Source organism: Lepidochelys olivacea (genome assembly GCF_965140295.1).
Source record: "Lepidochelys olivacea isolate rLepOli2 genome assembly, chromosome: 10".
Taxonomy (NCBI): Eukaryota; Metazoa; Chordata; order Testudines; family Cheloniidae; genus Lepidochelys; species Lepidochelys olivacea.
In genome coordinates this window covers 3,565,639-3,584,739 of record NC_140420.1, presented here as the reverse complement: position 1 = coordinate 3,584,739, position 19,101 = coordinate 3,565,639, and the positions used below count along the sequence as shown (strand labels likewise).

Below are 19,101 nucleotides of genomic sequence, written 5' to 3'. Positions count from 1 at the left end.
GAGGAAGTCTCCACACTTACGCAAAGCAATTTGGCAGAAGCTAGATAGCAGTGAAACAACAAGTGCTACTGCAGAGATTATAGAAACTGCAGAGCATGGGAGCTGTCTCGGGGGCAGATTTACTAAGCTTTCTGCAAAGGATTCGTTCTTAGCTCCTGCTCTGCAGGGACACACAGTAAGTAACTGCACAAGGGAACCGTGGCATTTTAATGTATTGGTGTACGTGGGGCCTGAATGACTGGTGCGGGAGTTAGGTGACCCATATTGTGTTGGTGATTAGATACCTACTACTTCAGTCCTGTTTTACACTTGGCTAGGCCAAGCAATCTGGCGTGCAGGAAAATTTGGCAGAGCATGTGAGCCCCTGGAACCGCTAAGTTGCACGGAGGATGGGAGTTGGAAGCTCCATGGAGAGGTGGGGTTACTTGTAATAACTTGGTTGTTTTCTGTCTTTAATGTGGAAGCCTCCAATCAGCACCCCACGCCGTTCTGACTCTGCCATCTCCGTTCGCTCGTTACACTCTGAGTCCAACATGTCCTTGCGCTCGACGTTCTCGCTCCACGAGGAAGAGGAGGAACCAGTAGGTATTTTGATGTCTTCTTTAGAAGCAAAACAAGGATATTCAATGTCAAAACAGCTTCTTTGTGTAACCTGCAGTGTGTCATATGGCCTTCAAATGGAAGAGCCCTCGTTTGGAGGGAATGTTGGGTTGGTCAGGAGATTGGCAGTCAAGACTCCTGGGTTCCAATCCCAGCTCTGCCACTGACTTGCTCTGTCACCTTGGGCAAGTCACCTTATCTCCCTGTGCCTTAGTTTGCCCAGTCATAAAATGGGGGTGATGATAATCCTGACTGGAGAGCAGTGAGGTTTCACTGATTAACATCTGTGAAGTGCTTGGAGAACCTAGCTGTGATGAAAGGTGCTACAGAGGGGAAAGGTCTATGTTATCATTCTGTCTGCGGGTGGCAGTGTCCGTAGGTCATCGCTGTCTTAGGCCCCAGTCCTGCAGTTAGCTGTATGCACAGTCCCATTGATTTCACTGCAGCTCCACTTGGGAATGGGGATCTACCTGTTTGGAGCTTCATACGGGATCAGGGCCTTACTCTTAAAAGCATTAACAAGAGCACAGAGACTGCATCCAGACTTAAACGTCCCCCAGGCCAGGCCATGTCTGGTTCAAGTGTTCGGCAAATGTGAGAGTGACTCATCCTTCCCACAATCCATGGGGAGTTCAGGCTTGGAGCGATATATATTGAATCTTGAGTGACTGATCTGAAATGTTAATAAAGACTTACCCCTGGGTCTGCTTTGAGCTCGAAGGGTGTGCTCCATACAGCCAGGGAATACTGCTTCTGAGCCCTGAGCTTCCAGTCTAACTGGAAAACGAAAGCAGAGCTCCTGGCCCATAGTGACAGAAGAAAATCCCATGGATTGCATGAGGCAGAGAGATCTTTCCTTTAGGACATCTCAGATACACAGGGGGACGTACGTCCTGTTTCTAAATCACTTTTGAATGCCAGGCTTCAAATCAATCATTCAGAGGCCTTTTTACCCGGCAGGTTTAAGCTTCACTCGTTGCTTCAGTATGACCATGACTTGGCAAGGTAATCCTGCCGAGCGGAGCAGTTCCTAAGGACTCAGCCAATCTTGTAAACTAGGAGCCAAATTCTCTGCTGGGCTAAACGGGCACAGCTCCACTGACTTCAATTTAAACTAGCTGACCCCATTAGGGCCCTGATCTTGCCAGATGCCAAGTACCTCTGGTTCCCAGTGAATGGAGTGGTGGGTAAGGGCCGCCGGCCATTTCTAGGCTCAGCCCCCAGAAGCTGGCCTATCGAAATTAAACTTCAGCTGGAGATAAGGAAAGTTGAGTCCTGGCAGCCCTGGCTGTTGGTTAGGAAGCTTTGTTCTCTTGTCTCCGTGGTAGCCTTGGGGCTGCGTTGGTGGTGTTTGGCATCGCAGCCGCAGAAGCAGGCCGAGGCCTGGTCTACACTACAGAGTTAGGTCGACGCAAGGCAGTTTACGCCGACCGAACTACGGAAGTGTCTACACTGAAACGTCGCTCCACTGATGTAACCGCCCCGCTATGCGGACTTAATAACTCCACCTCCCTGAGCAGCACAGAGTCAATGTCAATGCGTTGTCAGTGTAGACACTGCGTTACTTACGTCAACTGTTACTGGCTTTCAGGAGTCACCTCACAATGCCCCACTCTGACAGTACAGTGGATACAAGCTCTTCTGGGGAAGCCGTGCACCACCAACACAAGGAACAATGTGTAGACACCCAGGAGCGATGTAATTACTGTGGCATCTGTATGCCAACCTAAGTTAGGTTGACTTAATTTTGTAGTGTAGACGTGGCCTCAAAACTCTTACTGTACTAGCTGCTTCCTTACTCTCCGCTCCCTGCAGTGCGGGAAGATGGTTGCATTTGAATTGTAGAGAATCTCCTGACTTCACCCTTGGTCTTTCTTTGTATTCAGGAGCCCTTGGTGTTTGCCGAACAGCCATCAGTGAAACTCTGCTGCCAGTTGTGTTGTAGTGTGTTTAAAGATCCAGTCATCACAACCTGTGGGGTAAGGAAATCCTCTTTCCACATCACCGCCATGGGCTTTGTGAATTAACAATGTGGCTAGCAGCTATGCCGCCTCGATTGGTGACCATTAGATTTTGCAAGCCAACCTGGGTCTGTGCTTAGATAAGGGGAGACCTGCCAGGAAAACCCAGGGTGCTCCATGAAAGGTGTTGATGATTAGTAGGTGGCTTTGTCACCTGAGTCTGTTCTGAGTCAGTGCCCCCACTGAGGTGGTAGGGGGTGCTGTGCTGCCAGCCGTGCTGTCTGTCAAACTACAGATCCCATGGCACTTTTCATGTTGCATGTTCCAGTCTTATTTCAGTTGGGTTTGTAACCCTTCACTTCCAGTCTTGAAGAGCTTTGGTGTGCAGCGTTTCTGCATTCTGCTGCGTTCCACCCTAGAGGTGGCTGCATTTTAGTGATGGATAGACTGTTCCCTATCTACTAAGTGTGGCGTGAGGCTTAATTTAGTTAATGCTTTTAAAAGTTTCTAAGACCCTCAGATGAAAGGCACAGTGGAAGCGCAAAGGATTATTAATTACTTCTATATACTCCATTTTATTAGTATTTTAATAGTAGCTGTATATTATTCCTGCTTCTATGCCACCTGCAAAAGGAATATGTCTTTGTGGTAAGCACAAGGCAGGATGATTGTTAAGGTAATGGTGCTATCTCTCATTATTTGAAGCTTGTTCCTTCTCAGCCAGCCAGAAAGCCTGCCTCTCTGTACACAATACCCGTGTGACTGTTCCAGCCAGCAACCTTTCATGTAGACTCTGAGATTTACTGGTTAATATGGAAAATAACCCTCAGCAGCAGGAAACCAACCAGTTTCATTTGCTGCTCTTGTTTGGCAGCTCTGGAGGGAGCACGCAGCTGTGTGAGGCAGGAAAGGGAGGCCGCAGCAGAGTTGCAGATAACATATTGCTGTAATAATAACTTGCAAATTCTCAGGTGACGCTGCCAAGTTGCGGCCTTGTCGCAGACTCCAGAGAACCTGCGGAGTCAGATTAGAATCCTGTGAACTGCTGCACTGTTCGTCTTTCTCTTGTTCTGCCTGTTAGCTTTAGCCTGAGAGTGAGTCGGTTGCCTTAGTTACTGCAGGTTTCTGTTGCCTGAGGAGAAATGTAGATACTGTGGTTTACCAGTTTATAAAGCATTTAACATAGCTGGTTACAAGCCACCTTTCCATTCTTCTATCTGCACAGCTGTGCTTTGGACAGACCTAAAAGCTCTCAGGGTGGGTGGACTGTATGCGGACAATTTGCCAAGTAGCATGGTCCAGGGGGGAAAAGGCTAAATTGTATTATTCACCTTTGGATGCTTCTTTCATAAATCGTTACGTATGTAATTTCCATATTATAATGGGGGTGGGTGGCAGGGAAACCCGGCTTGGTCTTTGTGGTTAGAGAAATCAGCCCAGAGCGGTGCAGAGCAAGTCCTACTGGATTCACTGCAGGTGCTCAGTACCTCTGAGGATCAGGCCCCTGGTGGTGTTGTTTTTTTTGGCTTCTTGAACTATATGACTGTTTTCAAACAGCTTCATTGCTCATGGTATGTGTCTGGGTGGTCATAGGGGCATGTTATGGTACAGAACAGGGGGCATATCTGCTGTGGCCCACAATCCACGGGGCTCTGGCAGCCTTCCCCCCCTCCCCCCAGGATTATTTGTCTGATTGTGGGGAGTCTGACAGTGCTGTTCTTCTTTGCCTCCACAGCACACATTTTGCAGAAGATGTGCCTTGACATCTGGTAAGTACCGTACCATCCTTGTGCAGTGCCCACCGCTCCCTCCCGTGTCTCTGGGCCGTTCAGCCTGGCAATCTGTTCCTCTCATCCCCCTGGAGAAACTGCAGCACATCCGCCTTAAAGTGTGCTAGGGTCTAGAATGGACCCCCCAAGCCCACCCCATGTGACCTGTTGTGCCCCAGGCTTTTGGTAGCTCCTCAGATCCAGGCCCTGGGGCTCAGTGGGGAAGTACATGGCTGTGAGCATTGGCATCCTCACTGAGCTCCCAAACCCCACTGCAGCACGTACTGGAGTCAGTGCAGGCTGGAGTGGATTCCCTAGGAGCAAAGTGTTCCAAAGTCCTGGTCAGGAATGTGGAGGGGATAATCTCCAGGACAATAAATGACCCAAGTAGTTTGGCTTTTGATCCCCAGCAGTGACAGACTAGAGCTCTGTTCAGCCCCTCTTCTAGGGATAATTGACATGAGTTTTGACACAGGTGTCGTAAATGCCTCCTTTCCTCCTGTTGTTGTATGCAGTAGTGTTGTACCCATGTTGGTCCCAGGATATTAGAGAAGCAGGGTGGGTAAGGTCATGGGTGGGGGAGGGATAGCTCAGTGGTTTGAGCATTGGCCTTCTAAACTCAGGGTTGTGAGTTCAATCCTTGAGGGGGCCATTTAGAGATCTGGGGCAAAAATTGGGGCTTGGTCCTGCTTTGAGCAGAGGGTGGGACTAGATGACCTCCTGAGGTCCCTCCCAACCCTGAGATTCTCTGTCTTTTACTGGACTAACTTCTGTGGCTCAAAAGCTTGTCTCTCACCACAGAAGTTGGTCCAGTAAGAGAGATTACCGCACCCAACTTGTCTCCTTTCCTCCCAGCACCCTGCTCATGCCAGCTCCTCCAGCCGCTGATTTCCAGTCAGTCCAAAAATTGAGCCTCTTTTCTTCAATAAACTCCGGTTCAGAAAGCTAGGAGAGGCTCTCAGTCATTTGGCAGCTGAGACGGAGTAGCCAGCACCTCTCTCTGTTGCACACCATGCTATTAAAACCCATCTTTCTCTTTGCTTGGCACATGAACACGAAAGGCACTGTTCCAGCCCAAGGCCCAGCCATGCTGATTGCTGGGCTTTCCCCCTCGTCCAGAGAAGGCTCCCCGAGGGGTTGAGTAAACAGCAGCTCATTCTGCCTAAAGATGTTTGGCTTTCAAGTGAGAAGGCTCCCCCCAATTATCTGCTGATTGTTCCCTGTAACCTCGCCTTGTCCTCGTCTGCTCCTTCCCACCCCAGGGCTCTGAAGCAGGAGGCTTCATAGGTGTGATTTTGGCTCTTTGCTCTGGGGTCTGTCCAGCGAACAAAGGCACCAGAGCAGTGTGTGGAAAAGCATCTGTTCCCTCTTCATCAGAGCTGAGGTGCAGATGTTTGTATTCTCTGCACACAGAGAGAGAAAAGAAATCTCCCACCCCCACCCCACCACCTCTGCCCACTGAGACAGCAGAGAGGTGCCTGGAGCTGAGGTGGGAAAGATTCCTAGCACAAATCAGTCGGGTTTACTGCTCTGTTGACTCAGTGACTTTGGAACAGCACTCCCCCCTTTGCCCCTCAAATAACTGGGATTTGTGCTCCAGGGTCCTGGGGCTCTTTGCAGATCTCTCCCTCGTGCCTGGGGTAGGTGGTGATCACAGCCAGCCATGCCCCAGGCTGCGTGAGTGGCACTGATGCAGCCGACGCCTGCTTGACACTTGAGGAAACGGCACTGGTGCAAATGGCTACACTAGAGGTTTCCCCTGTGGACATTAGAGGCTTGCACTGATGCAGCTGTTCCAGGAGCTGGCTCTGAGGGCTGAAGTCAGGGCTAACTCCCAGCATAGATGAGGTCTTAGAGAAAAGAACCTGCACAAACACCATTGAAAACTGGCCCTCTGAGGCCCAGCTGCCCCTCTGCACTTGGAGTGTCTTAACAAACACCTCTCTCTCCCCTCCCCACTCCCTCTCAGAGAAGTGCCCAGTGGACAACGCCAAGCTGACGGTGGTTGTTAACAATATTGCTGTGGCCGAGCAGATAGGGGAGTTGTTCATTCACTGTAAATATGGCTGCCGGCCCGCCGCCAGCAGCAAGCCCGCTGCCTTCGAGGTGGACCCCCACGGATGCCCCTTTACCATTAAACTGAGCGCCCGGAAGTAAGTGCCTTGTGACCAGAGGATGGACTCTCCGGGGCGGGGCCTCTGTTGCTGGTTTATTGCTCTGTGTTTGCAAAGTTATATGGCTCCTTGCAACAGTTCTGGTCCCATGGTCCTTCTGTCCAGCCCTGTGCTGCTGGGAATGGGGTGGGTGCAGGAGGGGACGCCCTCGCCTCTGTCTTAGTGAGGCGCTAGGGGGCGCTGTGTTGCAGTAGCGGGTGTCAGAACTGACCCAACCGGCCCTGCACAGGGATGTTGTACTGCTGAATGTGATGCCTTTCAGCTGAGATCTAAAACTGAGGCTCTGGCCACCTGTGACAAGGACCACGGGATCTCCAAGAGATGGGGGCATTAAACCCACTACCCTACCTCGATTCCCTTTTGAGGAATTCCCATCCTGCCTCCCTAATCCGCCCCCTGCCCCAACAGCATTTAATTTGCTTCATGTCCTCAGCTGTTGGGTGCTGTTGATCAGCTGCCCTTTCAGCCATCTGTGGAAGGACGGATGCAATTGGAGAAGTTGGTGCTGGCCACATACGTGGCCTGTATATCCTCCACCAATTACAGCCGTATGGTTAAACAGAGGTTCAAAGATAGCTTCCAGCGTCTGAACAAGTGTGTATCTAGAGATGGGGAAGGTTTTGATTAGCCGGAGTTCTCGTAAGGGCTGCTTTGCTCCAGGCCCTGTCAAGCCATATCATTTCCCATCCTCTCTGCATGTTGGTGACTTTCTCTCCTTTGTGCCTTTCCCGGTGTGCACAGAGATCACGAAAGCAGCTGTGATTACAGACCAGTTCGCTGTCCCAATAACCCCAGCTGCCCACCTCTCTTGAAAATGAACCTGGAGGCGCATCTCAAAGAGTGCGAACACATAAAGTGCCCTCATTCCAAATACGGGTAAGCCGTGGGGCTCCGGGGACTGGCACTGGGAGAGCTGGCTGGGCCCCTCACTGCTAGGGTGGTTTGACTCCATTTCTGGATGGCCTTTCAGACACCGGGTCCTTGGGCTAGAGGCAGCTCTGCCCAGGGCTGGGCAGGGCCCTGAGACCGAATCTGGCGCTTGGCCTCACTCTCCGTGGCCAAGAAGGTCTGCAGAAGGGAGCACGTTGAGCTCCCCCACAGGCGAGCATAGCGCACGCTGCTCAGGTGTGACCACTGCTGGCCGTTCGGGAGTGTCCTGAGGAGACTTCAGCAGGAGAGCCTGCTAGAGAGCCTGGCAGGATCTGTCCAGGGCAGAACTGATACAAGGATAATGGAAGTGCAGCTGAGGCCGCTGCTCTGTGTGCTGGAATCCCTGGACAGGAAGGTTTCCTCGTCTGGGAAGTGCCCGGCCTGCAGGACAGAAGACCTGAGGGCACTGGCATGGCTAGGACCCAGTGCCAGAGGTGGAGGAATAGATTCTACTGCTCTGCTGGAAGGTGGCTGTTGTGTGAGGAGACTCCCCATCATGGGGCCATCCCCTGATGTATGACTGCAGAGCTTGGATCTGCTAGAACAGTTGCAATGCACAGACCAGCCTCGGCAATTTGCCAGAAGCCTGGGTGCATGCATGAGGCCCAAGCCAGCACCCGTTGCCAGCTGGAGCTTGCCCCTTGACTTTAACAGCAGCTGGACAGGGCCTTCGCAGAGCACGCGCACTGACATAATACTTTGGATCCTGCCTGGGATCTGCTTGTTCTTGCAACTTCCTGGAGAGACGGATCGCAAAAGCCTACTTGGGCAAGTTCCTCAGGTGCAGAGCTCAGCCTCAGCCTTCTCCTGTGGTTACAGGGGAGGGGTGGCTGCAGCCATGACTGGCCTTTGGGCACCTCAGCCCTTAGTGGAAGCCCTGCAGCACCACAGAGATCCCTCCAGAGGGGAGTGGGGCGCAAGAGCGTTCGCCCTGTAGCTGTCTAAATGCCCAGCCCAGGAGCCAGTGAGCACTAGGCCCTCCCAACAGAGCCTCACTCCAGCCTTCATCTCTCCCCCTTCCCTCCAGGTGTACGTTCATAGGAAATCAAGACACCTATGAGACTCACTTGGAGATGTGTAAGTTTGAGGGGCTGAAGGAGTTCCTGCAGCAGACAGACGACCGCTTCCATGAGATGCAGGTGGCAATGGCTCAGAAGGACCAAGAAATCGCCTTCCTGCGCTCAATGCTGGGCAAGCTCTCAGAGAAGATTGACCAGTTGGAGAAGAACCTGGAGCTCAAGTTTGGTGAGTCTCCAGGCCAAGGGCATGGCTCCTCCTTCAGGGCTTTACAGCTAGGTGGTCATGTTTGTCAAGTGTTTAAACTTTCCATTCACACCATAGTGAAAACTAGCTGTGGGCAAACCTCAGGAGGGTCAGGGATTCCTTTTGGCTGAACAACCAAAATTCAGCTGATCTTCGGAGCTACCTGGATTTCTTGGGTCTGCAGGGTGGGGGCCTGATCCATCAGTTCTTATGCTGGAAATAATTTCCCTTGGGAATTTTAAAGTCCCTTATTAAGGTTTACCACGACTCAGCTTCCACACAAGTGTTTCTTTATTAGTCCAACGGCCACTGGGTCTTAATTACATCCAAATATCAGTACAGGCATATACACACACACACACACACACACATTTTATATCCTAACAGCAACACAATTGTAAGCATTGGCCGAAATACTCACAGCACAATCAGGCCTGGGAGATTCCTTCCCATTGTGGAGTAACTCCAAAGGGGTACGAAAAAGGCTCAGCTAGAGAAACATCTACAAGCCTTGCTTCTTATACCCCAGAACAAAGAAGTGATGTTCCTGCTGGTTAGTGAACGTCAGCCAAAGACACAAAAGGGAGTCGGGGTTTAACCCTGGACCCGGGGCCCAATTAACCAGTGTGTTTATATTTCTGTTAGTTCAACCCCAGCCTTCAGTAAGGTAACTGCAGTATTTCCAGGGTCATGACAAATGTAACACAAACAACCCATTATCTGTGCAAATACCCTGTGACAGTGAGTGAGTTTCCTGGCCAGGCGGCCCTGGGGTTGACAGACCTGCCATTCTGTCGCCCTAGATGTGCTGGATGAGAACCAAAGCAAGCTGAGCGAGGACCTGATGGAGTTCCGCCGGGATGCCTCCATGCTAAACGTGAGTCCTTTGCAGGATACAGGGTGGCGTGGAGGAGCCTGTCCATTGTATTCAGCAGTGGTTCTGGTTGGCAGGGGATTCTGGTGAAGAAAGGGTTAACAGCATGTACCTGTAAAGCTTCTCTTCTCTTGGGCGGGGGAGACCCGGGTTAGGGCTTCAAAATGGCCAAGATCCAATTCTCTCCGCATTGGCTCTGTTCGCCCCCAGTTTTGTTTTTGTCGTAGCCAGGCAGGGATCCCTGTGTGTGCCAGGTGCAAAGGGCTGCAGAGCACAGCTGGAATCTGGCCCCAGTGGACAGCCCAGCAGGACACTTGTTGCAAGTAGCCAGGGCTTTGCCCAGAACTCTAGCACTTCTGGGCCTTTCTTTGCAGCCAGGGATCGGCCCAGGGCCTGCCACAAGCGTGGCTGGTTCTTTGGGTCTTTACCGCGGTTCTCTCTTACCACTGGCAGGAGAATTGTGCAGAGCCACAATCACCGTCTAGTACTAGCATGTAGCAGGCCCTTGGCAGCCCTTTCTGGCACTTCTCAGGGCATTGATAGGATCACCTTCCAGCCAGGGTTCAGGTGGGACACGTCCCGCCAGCAGCGCACACCCCAGCTCTGTGCGTGCTCCCCATGGCTGAGTACAGAGAGCGCTAGCCCTGACTGACACAGAGCCAGCCAGCTCCATGGGAGATAGCAAGGTCTGGGCCCCAGAGCACTTTGTCGAGTCACCCCTGCAATATTTTCAAGTAAAGTGGATTTCGAAAGCACCGCAGAATGAGTAGCTCCTCATGACTGCCTGGCTCTGCCCGGTGTCAGTTTTAGGAAGAGGAAGGATCATGCATTTTGAAAGGTGTACGAGTGTCCATATCCATACCCTGATCCCGGGAAGACCCAGGCTGAGCCCTGTACCCACAGGAGTGTGGAAGCAGATGTCTGCTCACCTCTGCAGAGACAACATGCATGGCTATAAGGAAGGTGCTTCCAGACCTCCACTTTCCTCTGGCCAGAGAATGAACCCCCTGGGTGGGCAGTGCCAGGCGCTCCTGTCCTCAGTCAGGAGGATGCTGGCTTGAGTTCTCAGCGTTTGTTGGGGAGGTATTAAAGCAGTGGCTCAGACTCTGTGGGAAGCCTAGTGGAGCACCTGCCAGTTCCAGGACTCTGGATTGATTTCAGTTGCTCGGCTCCTAACCCCGCTTGGTTTGTTTTTCAGGATGAACTGTCCCACATCAACGCCCGCCTCAACATGGGCATCTTAGGATGTGAGTACACGCTTGATGCTCTCTCCCTCGGCTTGCCCCAGAACGTTAGGCTTGTTGTTAGGATTTCTCAGCAGATCCCTTTTGGAGCAGTAACCGTGTTGTGTCGGCAAAGCATCAGCTGACTCAGTGTATTTCCCATAATGCATTTCAGGCTAGTGTAACACTCCAGCTATTGTCTGTCACTAGAGGGCTCAGTAGAGCCCTCCCCTCTGAGCTCCATGGCCGGTTCTGTGCTGGCGGGGCTTAGCATCATGATTCCCCTAACCCTCTCCTGCCTCTTCTCACTCCACAGCGTATGATCCTCAGCAGATCTTCAAATGCAAGGGGACCTTTGTCGGGCACCAAGGCCCTGTCTGGTGTCTGTGTGTTTACTCCATAGGAGACTTGCTTTTCAGTGGCTCCTCAGACAAAACCATTAAGGTAAGAGCCTCCCAGCATTTGCATGCATTAGACAGGACCACCCACTCCTCCGCTGGGCTCTGAGTTTACCTGCCCAGCGCTAGGTTGGAGCTGAAATGGCTCTTCCCAGCTACACCTGGGCCGGAAGCATTGTTCAGTTATCGGCAGGAAGATGCCAGACCTCCGAGTCTCATCTCGGGAGAGAAATACAGGCTTTGGAGATCCGTATGAAAATCTGATCCTGATCTCGCTCCTGCTGTTCATGTTTACACCTTGTCCCAATCTCAGCATTTTAGCTGCTAATTCTTTATTTTCCATGGTGGCTAAAGCCCTTTTAGACGCTGAAAAACAAACCAGGTTTTCCCTACGAAATGTGCCCATTTTACAGACATTGTTTGCTTTCCCTTGTCCTGCTTTTGAGTAGAGCAAACTGACAGTCCCACCAAAACAATAGTTTCAAACGTTATCCTGGCCAGCCACCAGTGTCACAATGATTGACTGATGGATGGATGTCAGCAAAGCTCTGGGAATTGTGTATTTCACTGATTATTAGAAAACAGGGTGCCTATAGACCCTACACAAACAGAGACGGTCGTGGTTTAATCTTGGTTCTTTTTGGTTTATTTATTTAAGGGCTGGGAGCCATGACTTCTGGGTTCCAATCCTGCTTGAGCCGCTGACGCTCAGATCTGGGGCAAGTCACTTGAGGCCTTGTTGGCTGGATTTTCTCCCCAGGGGAGCTGAGCTCTCTCTGCTCCTGTTGACATCAGTGAATGCTGTGTGTATTCAGCACCAATGGCAATTGGCCGGGTCATCTATCTGGGCCTTATTTACCCATCCATACGCTGGGAGTAATAATTCTTAACGACCTGTGGCCGAGGGGCATTGGAAGCCTTAGTGCATGGGAAGTGGCAAGTGCTTAAAGATCTGAGGCTGGCAAAGCATAACTCCTAGTGTTCCATTTGTCTGCATTTTTCTCCCAACACTTTGAATTCTGAGATAAAGGATGTGGTTTTAAACCTGGTTTCCATTGGCTGGAGCCACAAATGCCAACATGTAGGCATGGTGGGGTATCTAAGCGGGGAGGCCGGGCTAGAAAAGCAGGCCCAATCTTGGTTAGCAGGAACTTCCCTCTTCTCTCTGCCTGTGTCCTGCTCTCCCAGCATGGAAAGCTGTTGCTATAGGGTTGGTTTTGAGGTCACTTGTACAAATAGCATGTAATACTCAGCAGCTGAAATCCCCATGCAGCAGGAATGATAATGGGGAACACAAATTCTTCATGCTCAACCACTGGGAGTGATGAGAAAAGAAGCAGGGAAAGCTAGCTGTGCAGTGACTAGCCCTCACCACCCGTGTGTTTGCCTGATTCCATCAGCTGAAATTGCCTGGCACTTTCTTAGTACGGTTTTTAGGAAAGTTTGTTGTCTGCCCTAGCGCTGTGGAGCTGCTGTGGCTGCATTTCAGTGTTTGGTGTCCCTTGGAAATTCAGTGTGACCCTGCTTGCGAAATTTCCTTTCCTAGATGTGCTCATCTCTGCCGGTCAGACAGGAAAACGGGTGCACAGATGCCACAGGAAACAGCTGACTGATTTCCCTGCTCTCCTGGCTCAGCTGACTTCCTGCTCTGATCCCCAGCTGCTCTCTAGTGCAGGCATGTGATCTCCTGCTAACTTGTCTTTCCTGTTAGGTGTGGGATACCTGCACTACATACAAGTGCCAAAAGACCTTGGAGGGCCACGATGGAATTGTCCTGGCTCTCTGCATTCAGGGGTGAGTGGAGTGGATGATTTTTGTGCCGCTGGCAGGGGAAATGGGGAATTGTGACGAGAGACTTGTGGTCTGTCCTCTGGCCTCTCCTAATTAGTGAATTATTAGAAGAGGGACTAAGATGTTAATTTCCTTCCTCATTCTGACCTGAGCACGTGCATCAGGCTTTTACACACATGTGGATTGGAGGGGCCAGAATCCCAGATCTCCCCTTTTAATAAGCCAGAGGGACAAATGGGCCAGGTCATCGGAGTGAAAAGCCCCTTCGTCCCAACGCCCGCTCACCACAGCCGCACCAGCCCTGCCGTCTGGGAGATGATGAGCCTAGTGTTTTGTTGGGGGGCGGGGGGTGTCGCACCGGCTCCTTTCCTCTGAGCAGGCAGGGGTGGGGTGAGGAGGGTCTGAAAGGTGCGAGAATCCTGTTTCTGACCTTTGTGTCCTGGGAGCAGAGCCCCAGGGACAGCTGAAATCCCACAGGTGGCTCTCCCTTGCTGACGCCCTTTCATTTTCTTGTGACGTTACAGGAACAAGCTCTACAGCGGCTCTGCTGACTGCACCATCATTGTGAGTATGTGGGGCCGCCCTGGCTACAAGTCAGCACGTGGGAGGTTACAGGGTGGCCCCTGGCTGCTAGAGCACAATAGCCTGTGAAAAGCAGCACCTCAAATGTCCTCTTGGCTGGGAATGGCCTGAGAGAGCGAGAGAACAACTGAATCCCTTGCGTGTGGTTTCCCCATCCCAGGGATGAATTTGTTTGGGTTTTATAATAATAAAAGGTGGGCGTTTGTGTCTTTCAAGTGTCCTAGACTTGACTAGACCCCCCAGTGCAGGGCGTGGGAGGCCCGGGCATTGGACTGGCTCAGGGATGACCATACGTAGCTTGGAATAAGTAACAAGTTCTAATCCAGCAGTGGCTTCCTGGGAAGGCTCTGGCCTGCCACACGAGGGACCAGGCCTCCAGCTTCTGTGGCCAGCCAGGGCTGGGAGTGTGGCCCCTAGCCACTGAATGCTCACCACTTCTTCTGGCTGATTAGCAAGAGGCTGTGTTAGTGTCTGGGATGAGAGTCCCACGCAGGAGCCCTCCAGCCGAACCTACGCCCATCAGAGAGGGGCTGTAAAGAGAGGCCTAGATCCTCTGGCCATGGCTGCCCTCTATCACCCACCCAGCAGAATAGCTTCTGTGTGACAACTGCCCTTGCTGTGTTTTCCTGCTGGAGGGTATTTCCAGGGCAGGTAGGCGAGAGGGGAGACTGCAGGGGGTTTCCAGAGCAGGCCAATCCCTAACCAATTTTGTCTTCCTTTTTGAGGTCTGGGATATTCAGACCTTGCAGAAGGTGAACACGATCCGAGCACATGACAATCCTGTTTGCACTTTGGTCTCCTCACACAACATGCTGTTCAGTGGCTCCCTTAAAGCCATTAAGGTAGGGGGCTGAGAAGGCACCTGCTGGGGTTGGGTGGCCATTTGGGGCCAAGTTGGCCGGCAAGAAAAGGCTCTTTTGGCCTTGTGTGCATATGTCGGCACGTGGCCTGGTTAGCGTTGCAGCGTGAGCTTAGGGGGAGCAGACACTAGGAAGGACGGCCAGTGCTCCCTGCCGCCGAGGCTGCAAGCAGATTCTGGAGCAGCTGCCTGAAGAGCCTTGTTTGTTTCTGTTGACTCCTAAAAATCGGAGGCTGGGGGCAAGAGTGTAGCTGGTGTGTACTTGTGCAAACACACAAACCCATACGGGGGGCTCGTGTACCATGTGCTTACAGCAGGGGGCTGGGATCAGGGCCAAGATGGCCACAAGGGAGCAGTGATTTCAGGTGCCTCTGGTTTTGGGTGTCTGACACCGCCGCTCTCACTTCTCCCCCTACATGCAAGGGCCAGGATGGGATCAAGGCCCCACTTCCACTCTCTTTGGGGACCTTGTGTTGTCTCTGCACAGAGGTGGATTTCGTGCAGGAAGCAGCCCTGCAGAGTTAGTCGTAGCCATTTGGACTGGTCTTTCTGACCACAGTGGCCCTGCTTAGCAGTGTGCAAGCTGACCCATCGCGTCCCTTTCCAATCCCTGTGTATGTGTGTGCACCTGCCACAGGTCTGGGACATCGTGGGCACCGAACTCAAGCTGAAAAAGGAATTGACAGGTCTCAATCACTGGGTGCGAGCACTTGTGGCTTCTCAAAACTATCTGTACAGTGGGTCTTACCAAACAATCAAGGTAAGTACGCTGATGGCATGCAAGAGCACTAACTTCCTGTCTGGGCAAAACCAAAGGCAGCCAGGAGCACTCTGCGGCGTGCTTTCACAGCTGTTACGTCACTGGCACATTGGAGCTTACGCAGGCGACTGTGGCTGGTAGGTTCCCAGCTTTGCAGTCATATCAGAGTTTGGCAGGTCCACGCTGCTGCAGCTGCTGTTTGGCATTAGCTGAGACAAACGCTGCCAGGTAGCCGTGGCCCTTCTCCAGCTGCTGGGACATTATGGACCATTCTCCTGACGGACACTCCTGCCGAGAAGAGAAGAGGGGCAGTGTCTGGGCTGCAGAAACACCGTCAATCTGCATTTGGTTCCCGTAAGAGTCATGTCTTTGCCGGCCCAGTCCCTGCTTGTTAACTTAGCAGCTGGTGTCTGGACTGTGGTAGAAAGTTGGGGTACGTTGTGCCCGGCACCCACTGCTCCTGCCCGGCTCTGCTGTAGCACCCTCCCCCATCCTGTGACATTGGGGCCACCTCCCCTTCCCTTCCTGGGACAGAACCAGGCTCGAGCCTGGTTCTGCTGGGCCCAGCTCTGTATTTTGCTGCCTGTCAGACGCTGGCTATGGGAGTGGTGCAGCTCATGCCTCACTAGGAACTTGGCCAAGAGCCTTTCCACCTGTTGCTGACCCATTGGCCCTGCCTGGTTCAGAGCCACTGGCCCCAACGGGCCCTCCAGCCGGTCTGGAAAGGCACCTCCAGCTACGCACTGAGAGGAATCCAGTGTACCGCTCTGCGGCTTGCGCGTTCCTCTTGAGCCCGGGCTGCTGCACTGGGGCGACGCTGACCTGGGCGGGGACTGTTTCAGATCTGGGACATCCGGAACCTGGAGTGTGTCCATGTGCTGCAGACGTCAGGAGGCAGCGTGTACTCCATCGCCGTGACCAACCATCACATTGTGTGCGGCACCTACGAGAACCTCATCCATGTAAGAACACAGAGTCTGGCGACGGGGCAGGAAGTGCAGCCCTGCCGCTCCCTCCCTGCAGAACAGGGGCACAGCATGGCTAGCCATGCCCAGGATATCCCCAGCATCTGCTGTGCCAACAGGCCCACCTCCCTCCTGCCCAGCGGGCTGACGGAGCCTCCCTGGGGAATGAGAGATGGGCTATCCAGGCAATGTGCTTTCCCATTCCTTAGGGGCTGGCCTGAGACCCACCCTCTCGGTGCTGGGGCTGCCAGGCAGTCAGAGGATGCTGTTACCGTCTCTGAGTGCAGTTCCGGTGCCTGTAATCCCGGACGCTGGCCTAGCTTTCTCCTGCTCTGCACCCTTGTCCGCTGGCTGCGGTGCCTCGTCACGCTGAGCCGTCTCTCTCCTATTCTCCTCGCTCAGGTCTGGGATATCGAGTCTAAGGAGCAGGTGCGCACGCTGACCGGGCACGTGGGGACGGTGTATGCCCTGGCCGTCATCTCCACGCCGGACCAAACCAAAGTCTTCAGCGCGTCGTACGATCGCTCTCTTAGGGTACGTGCTGCCGTGGCCTTGCCTAGCTGGGGGAGAGTCTCCTGAGGTGCAGCTCGCGTGGCTGAGGGGGAAGCAGCGTTGGGAGGCTAGTCCCCATGTAGACCTCACACCCTTCCCTCTCCACCTGCAGCCCGTGGGTCTTATAGCACTCCTTTGCTTTTAGGCTCTCAGTGTCAGGTAAGGAGGGGACTGGGAGTGAGGGGTCTTGGGCCACTCCGCTGTGTGTTCCTCAGGCCCTTCAGCTGTAAAACGGGGCTAGGTGCGGCCCTGTGTGATGGGAGCAGCTGCAGTGTCTTAATGTTTGGAAAGCCCCCAAACAAGGCTGCAGAGCGCTGCTGTTCCCGATGACAGTGACTAGTGATGCCACAGTGCAGAGCCGCACAGAACCTGTTCAATACAGCCTAGTCTGGCTCTGGCCTGGGACTCGGGAGAGCTGGGGTTAGTACCCGGCTGTGGGGCACTGTGCCGCTGAACTGAAGGAGTGAGAGGGAGGCAGATGATGTGGTGCTGGGACCATGTCCATACCCAGACAGCTGGGACATGGTGACACACAGACACACTGTCTCAGTTCAGTGCCCCAGGCCCGGCTCCCATAACTAACCCGAGTCCCTGGGAGAGTACCACAGGTCACCGAAGGGCAAGGGAGGCCTCTAGGCTGGGGGTGGAGAATTCTCCGGGTCGTTCGCACCCCCAGGTTGTTTCGTTCCCTTCGTGGCCAGAACCCTCTCCTCTGAGCCCCCTTGGTGCCTGGGAAGACAGGCCTTGCGGTCCCCGGCTTCACATTCACCCATCCTGGCATGTGCTTCCAGGTGTGGAGCATGGACAACATGATTTGCACTCAGACGCTGCTGCGGCACCAGGGCAGTGTGACGGCGCTCGCGGTCTCCAGGGGCCGCCTCTTCTCCGGCGCTGTGGACAGCACTGTTAAGGTCGGTCGCCCCTGAGCTTTCCCACTGCAGCTTCCTCCCCGTGTGGGAGAACCCAGCAGCTTGTCCTGGGTGGAGGGGGTAGAATTACCAGCTGAGACTATCCTCGTGAGCCCACTCCCTGAGCCCTGCCCTGCGGGGGGCGCGGTTTGGGGAGAGCAGCTGTTGCCACGACGTGTCCACTCTCTGGGGTTCCTGGGCAGGCCAAGAGCTCCCCTTTCCTCCTGGCTCGCTAGGACAGCAGCCGGGGTCGGGGAGCAGAACGGGCCCCAGCTGGCCAGCAGGGATCGCTATGGGCTCAGCTTTGAGAAGGGCGTTTTGGGGAAGGGCGCGGAAGGAACCAGCTGTGTTCCCTTGACTGACCTAGATCCTTGTTCACCCGTCCCTCTCTGCCCCCACAGGTCTGGACGTGCTAACGGCACGGATCCTGCACCCCGAGCTACCAAAATCTCCTTCTCCTCTGCCGGCCTGTTGGATGACCGACACCGCTCTGACATAGCTGCTGCTGCCCCGCTGCTCACCAGCACCAGCTGCTGCCTTCCATTGGCCACAGAACTGCACCCTCAGCATTGCTAGTCCCTCCGACCTGCCGTCGCCCAGGGACGCCCCAGAAATCAGCCATGTCCCACGTATTTAATGGGAGACCTGGCCTGCTGCCAGGGCCGGTGGGTCACTGCAGTTCTCTGCACTGCACACAGCACGGGGCAGGGGTTTGTGAGCATAGTGTCACCACAGCAGAGCCTGACCCAGGCTGGCTGGGCCGTTCGGGCCAAGCACGGTGCAGTTGGCGTGGGATGCCAGGCGGCAGTGGGACAGCACAACTCAGCTGGTCACAGCAGAGCCTGTCGAGGAAGTAAAGAACCAGGAGCGAGGTCACTTTGCAAACAGGAGAACGGAGCTTCAGCCTTGCCCTCTGCTCGGGTTCGCACGGGCCCCTCCCTGTCTCTCTTGTATTTAATTGGACTGCCCAGACGATAGCGAGCTGTTGTTTGGCCTTTGAAGAGGAATCTTCCTTGTGTAGCCAGGTACGATTTTTACACCACAAGCTAGTTCTCTGATCAAGTAACACAAGCGCATTGGTTCACCCTCCCTGTAATTACAGTCTCCACATTAAAGAGAAAAAGCCTCTGTTGCATTTTTACTCACGTTTTCTACGGTTTTTAAGATTGTAATATAATTGGATTATTTCTTCATTGACAATAAAAGTGGAAAGTTGTTCCAGGCACGTGTGAGTTACTGGGGGGGGGCTCGCTGGGGGAGGGCCAGCTGCCACCTGCCTGGCCTTCCACGGGCACGCACTTCCCAACCCCGCACACCTGGGCAGGGGAGCTCGTCCCTGCGCCAGGCACAGCAGGTGTGGGAGGCCACTAGGGATATGTCTACACAGCCGCTAGACGCTTGCAGCTGGCCTGAGCCCCGTGAGCCCGAGTCAGCTAAGGGCTGTTTCGCTGCTGTGTAGACTTCTGGGCTTTGCTGGATCCCGGGCTCTGGG

The 19,101-nt window shown here is 53.5% G+C and overlaps 1 protein-coding gene across 4 annotated transcripts in view; it reads left to right on the top strand.

Moving 5' to 3' along the window:
- TRAF7 (TNF receptor associated factor 7) overlaps positions 1 to 18,830 on the top strand; it is a 47,841-nt gene extending 29,011 nt beyond the window's left edge. For all 4 annotated transcript variants that reach the window (XM_084641516.1, XM_084641514.1, XM_084641515.1 and 1 more), the window contains 17 exons: positions 465 to 581; positions 2,487 to 2,579; positions 4,297 to 4,330; positions 6,300 to 6,483; positions 7,246 to 7,380; positions 8,462 to 8,679; positions 9,501 to 9,574; positions 10,770 to 10,818; positions 11,111 to 11,238; positions 12,904 to 12,986; positions 13,508 to 13,547; positions 14,291 to 14,407; positions 15,062 to 15,184; positions 16,027 to 16,146; positions 16,552 to 16,683; positions 17,493 to 17,612; positions 18,011 to 18,830. In XM_084641516.1, the coding sequence (XP_084497642.1) occupies positions 465 to 581; positions 2,487 to 2,579; positions 4,297 to 4,330; positions 6,300 to 6,483; positions 7,246 to 7,380; positions 8,462 to 8,679; positions 9,501 to 9,574; positions 10,770 to 10,818; positions 11,111 to 11,238; positions 12,904 to 12,986; positions 13,508 to 13,547; positions 14,291 to 14,407; positions 15,062 to 15,184; positions 16,027 to 16,146; positions 16,552 to 16,683; positions 17,493 to 17,612; positions 18,011 to 18,025 (1,782 nt within the window). In that variant the 3' untranslated portion in view covers positions 18,026 to 18,830. The remainder of the gene's footprint in view (positions 1 to 464; positions 582 to 2,486; positions 2,580 to 4,296; positions 4,331 to 6,299; positions 6,484 to 7,245; positions 7,381 to 8,461; positions 8,680 to 9,500; positions 9,575 to 10,769; positions 10,819 to 11,110; positions 11,239 to 12,903; positions 12,987 to 13,507; positions 13,548 to 14,290; positions 14,408 to 15,061; positions 15,185 to 16,026; positions 16,147 to 16,551; positions 16,684 to 17,492; positions 17,613 to 18,010) is intronic.
- The last annotated feature ends 271 nt before the right edge of the window (positions 18,831 to 19,101 follow it).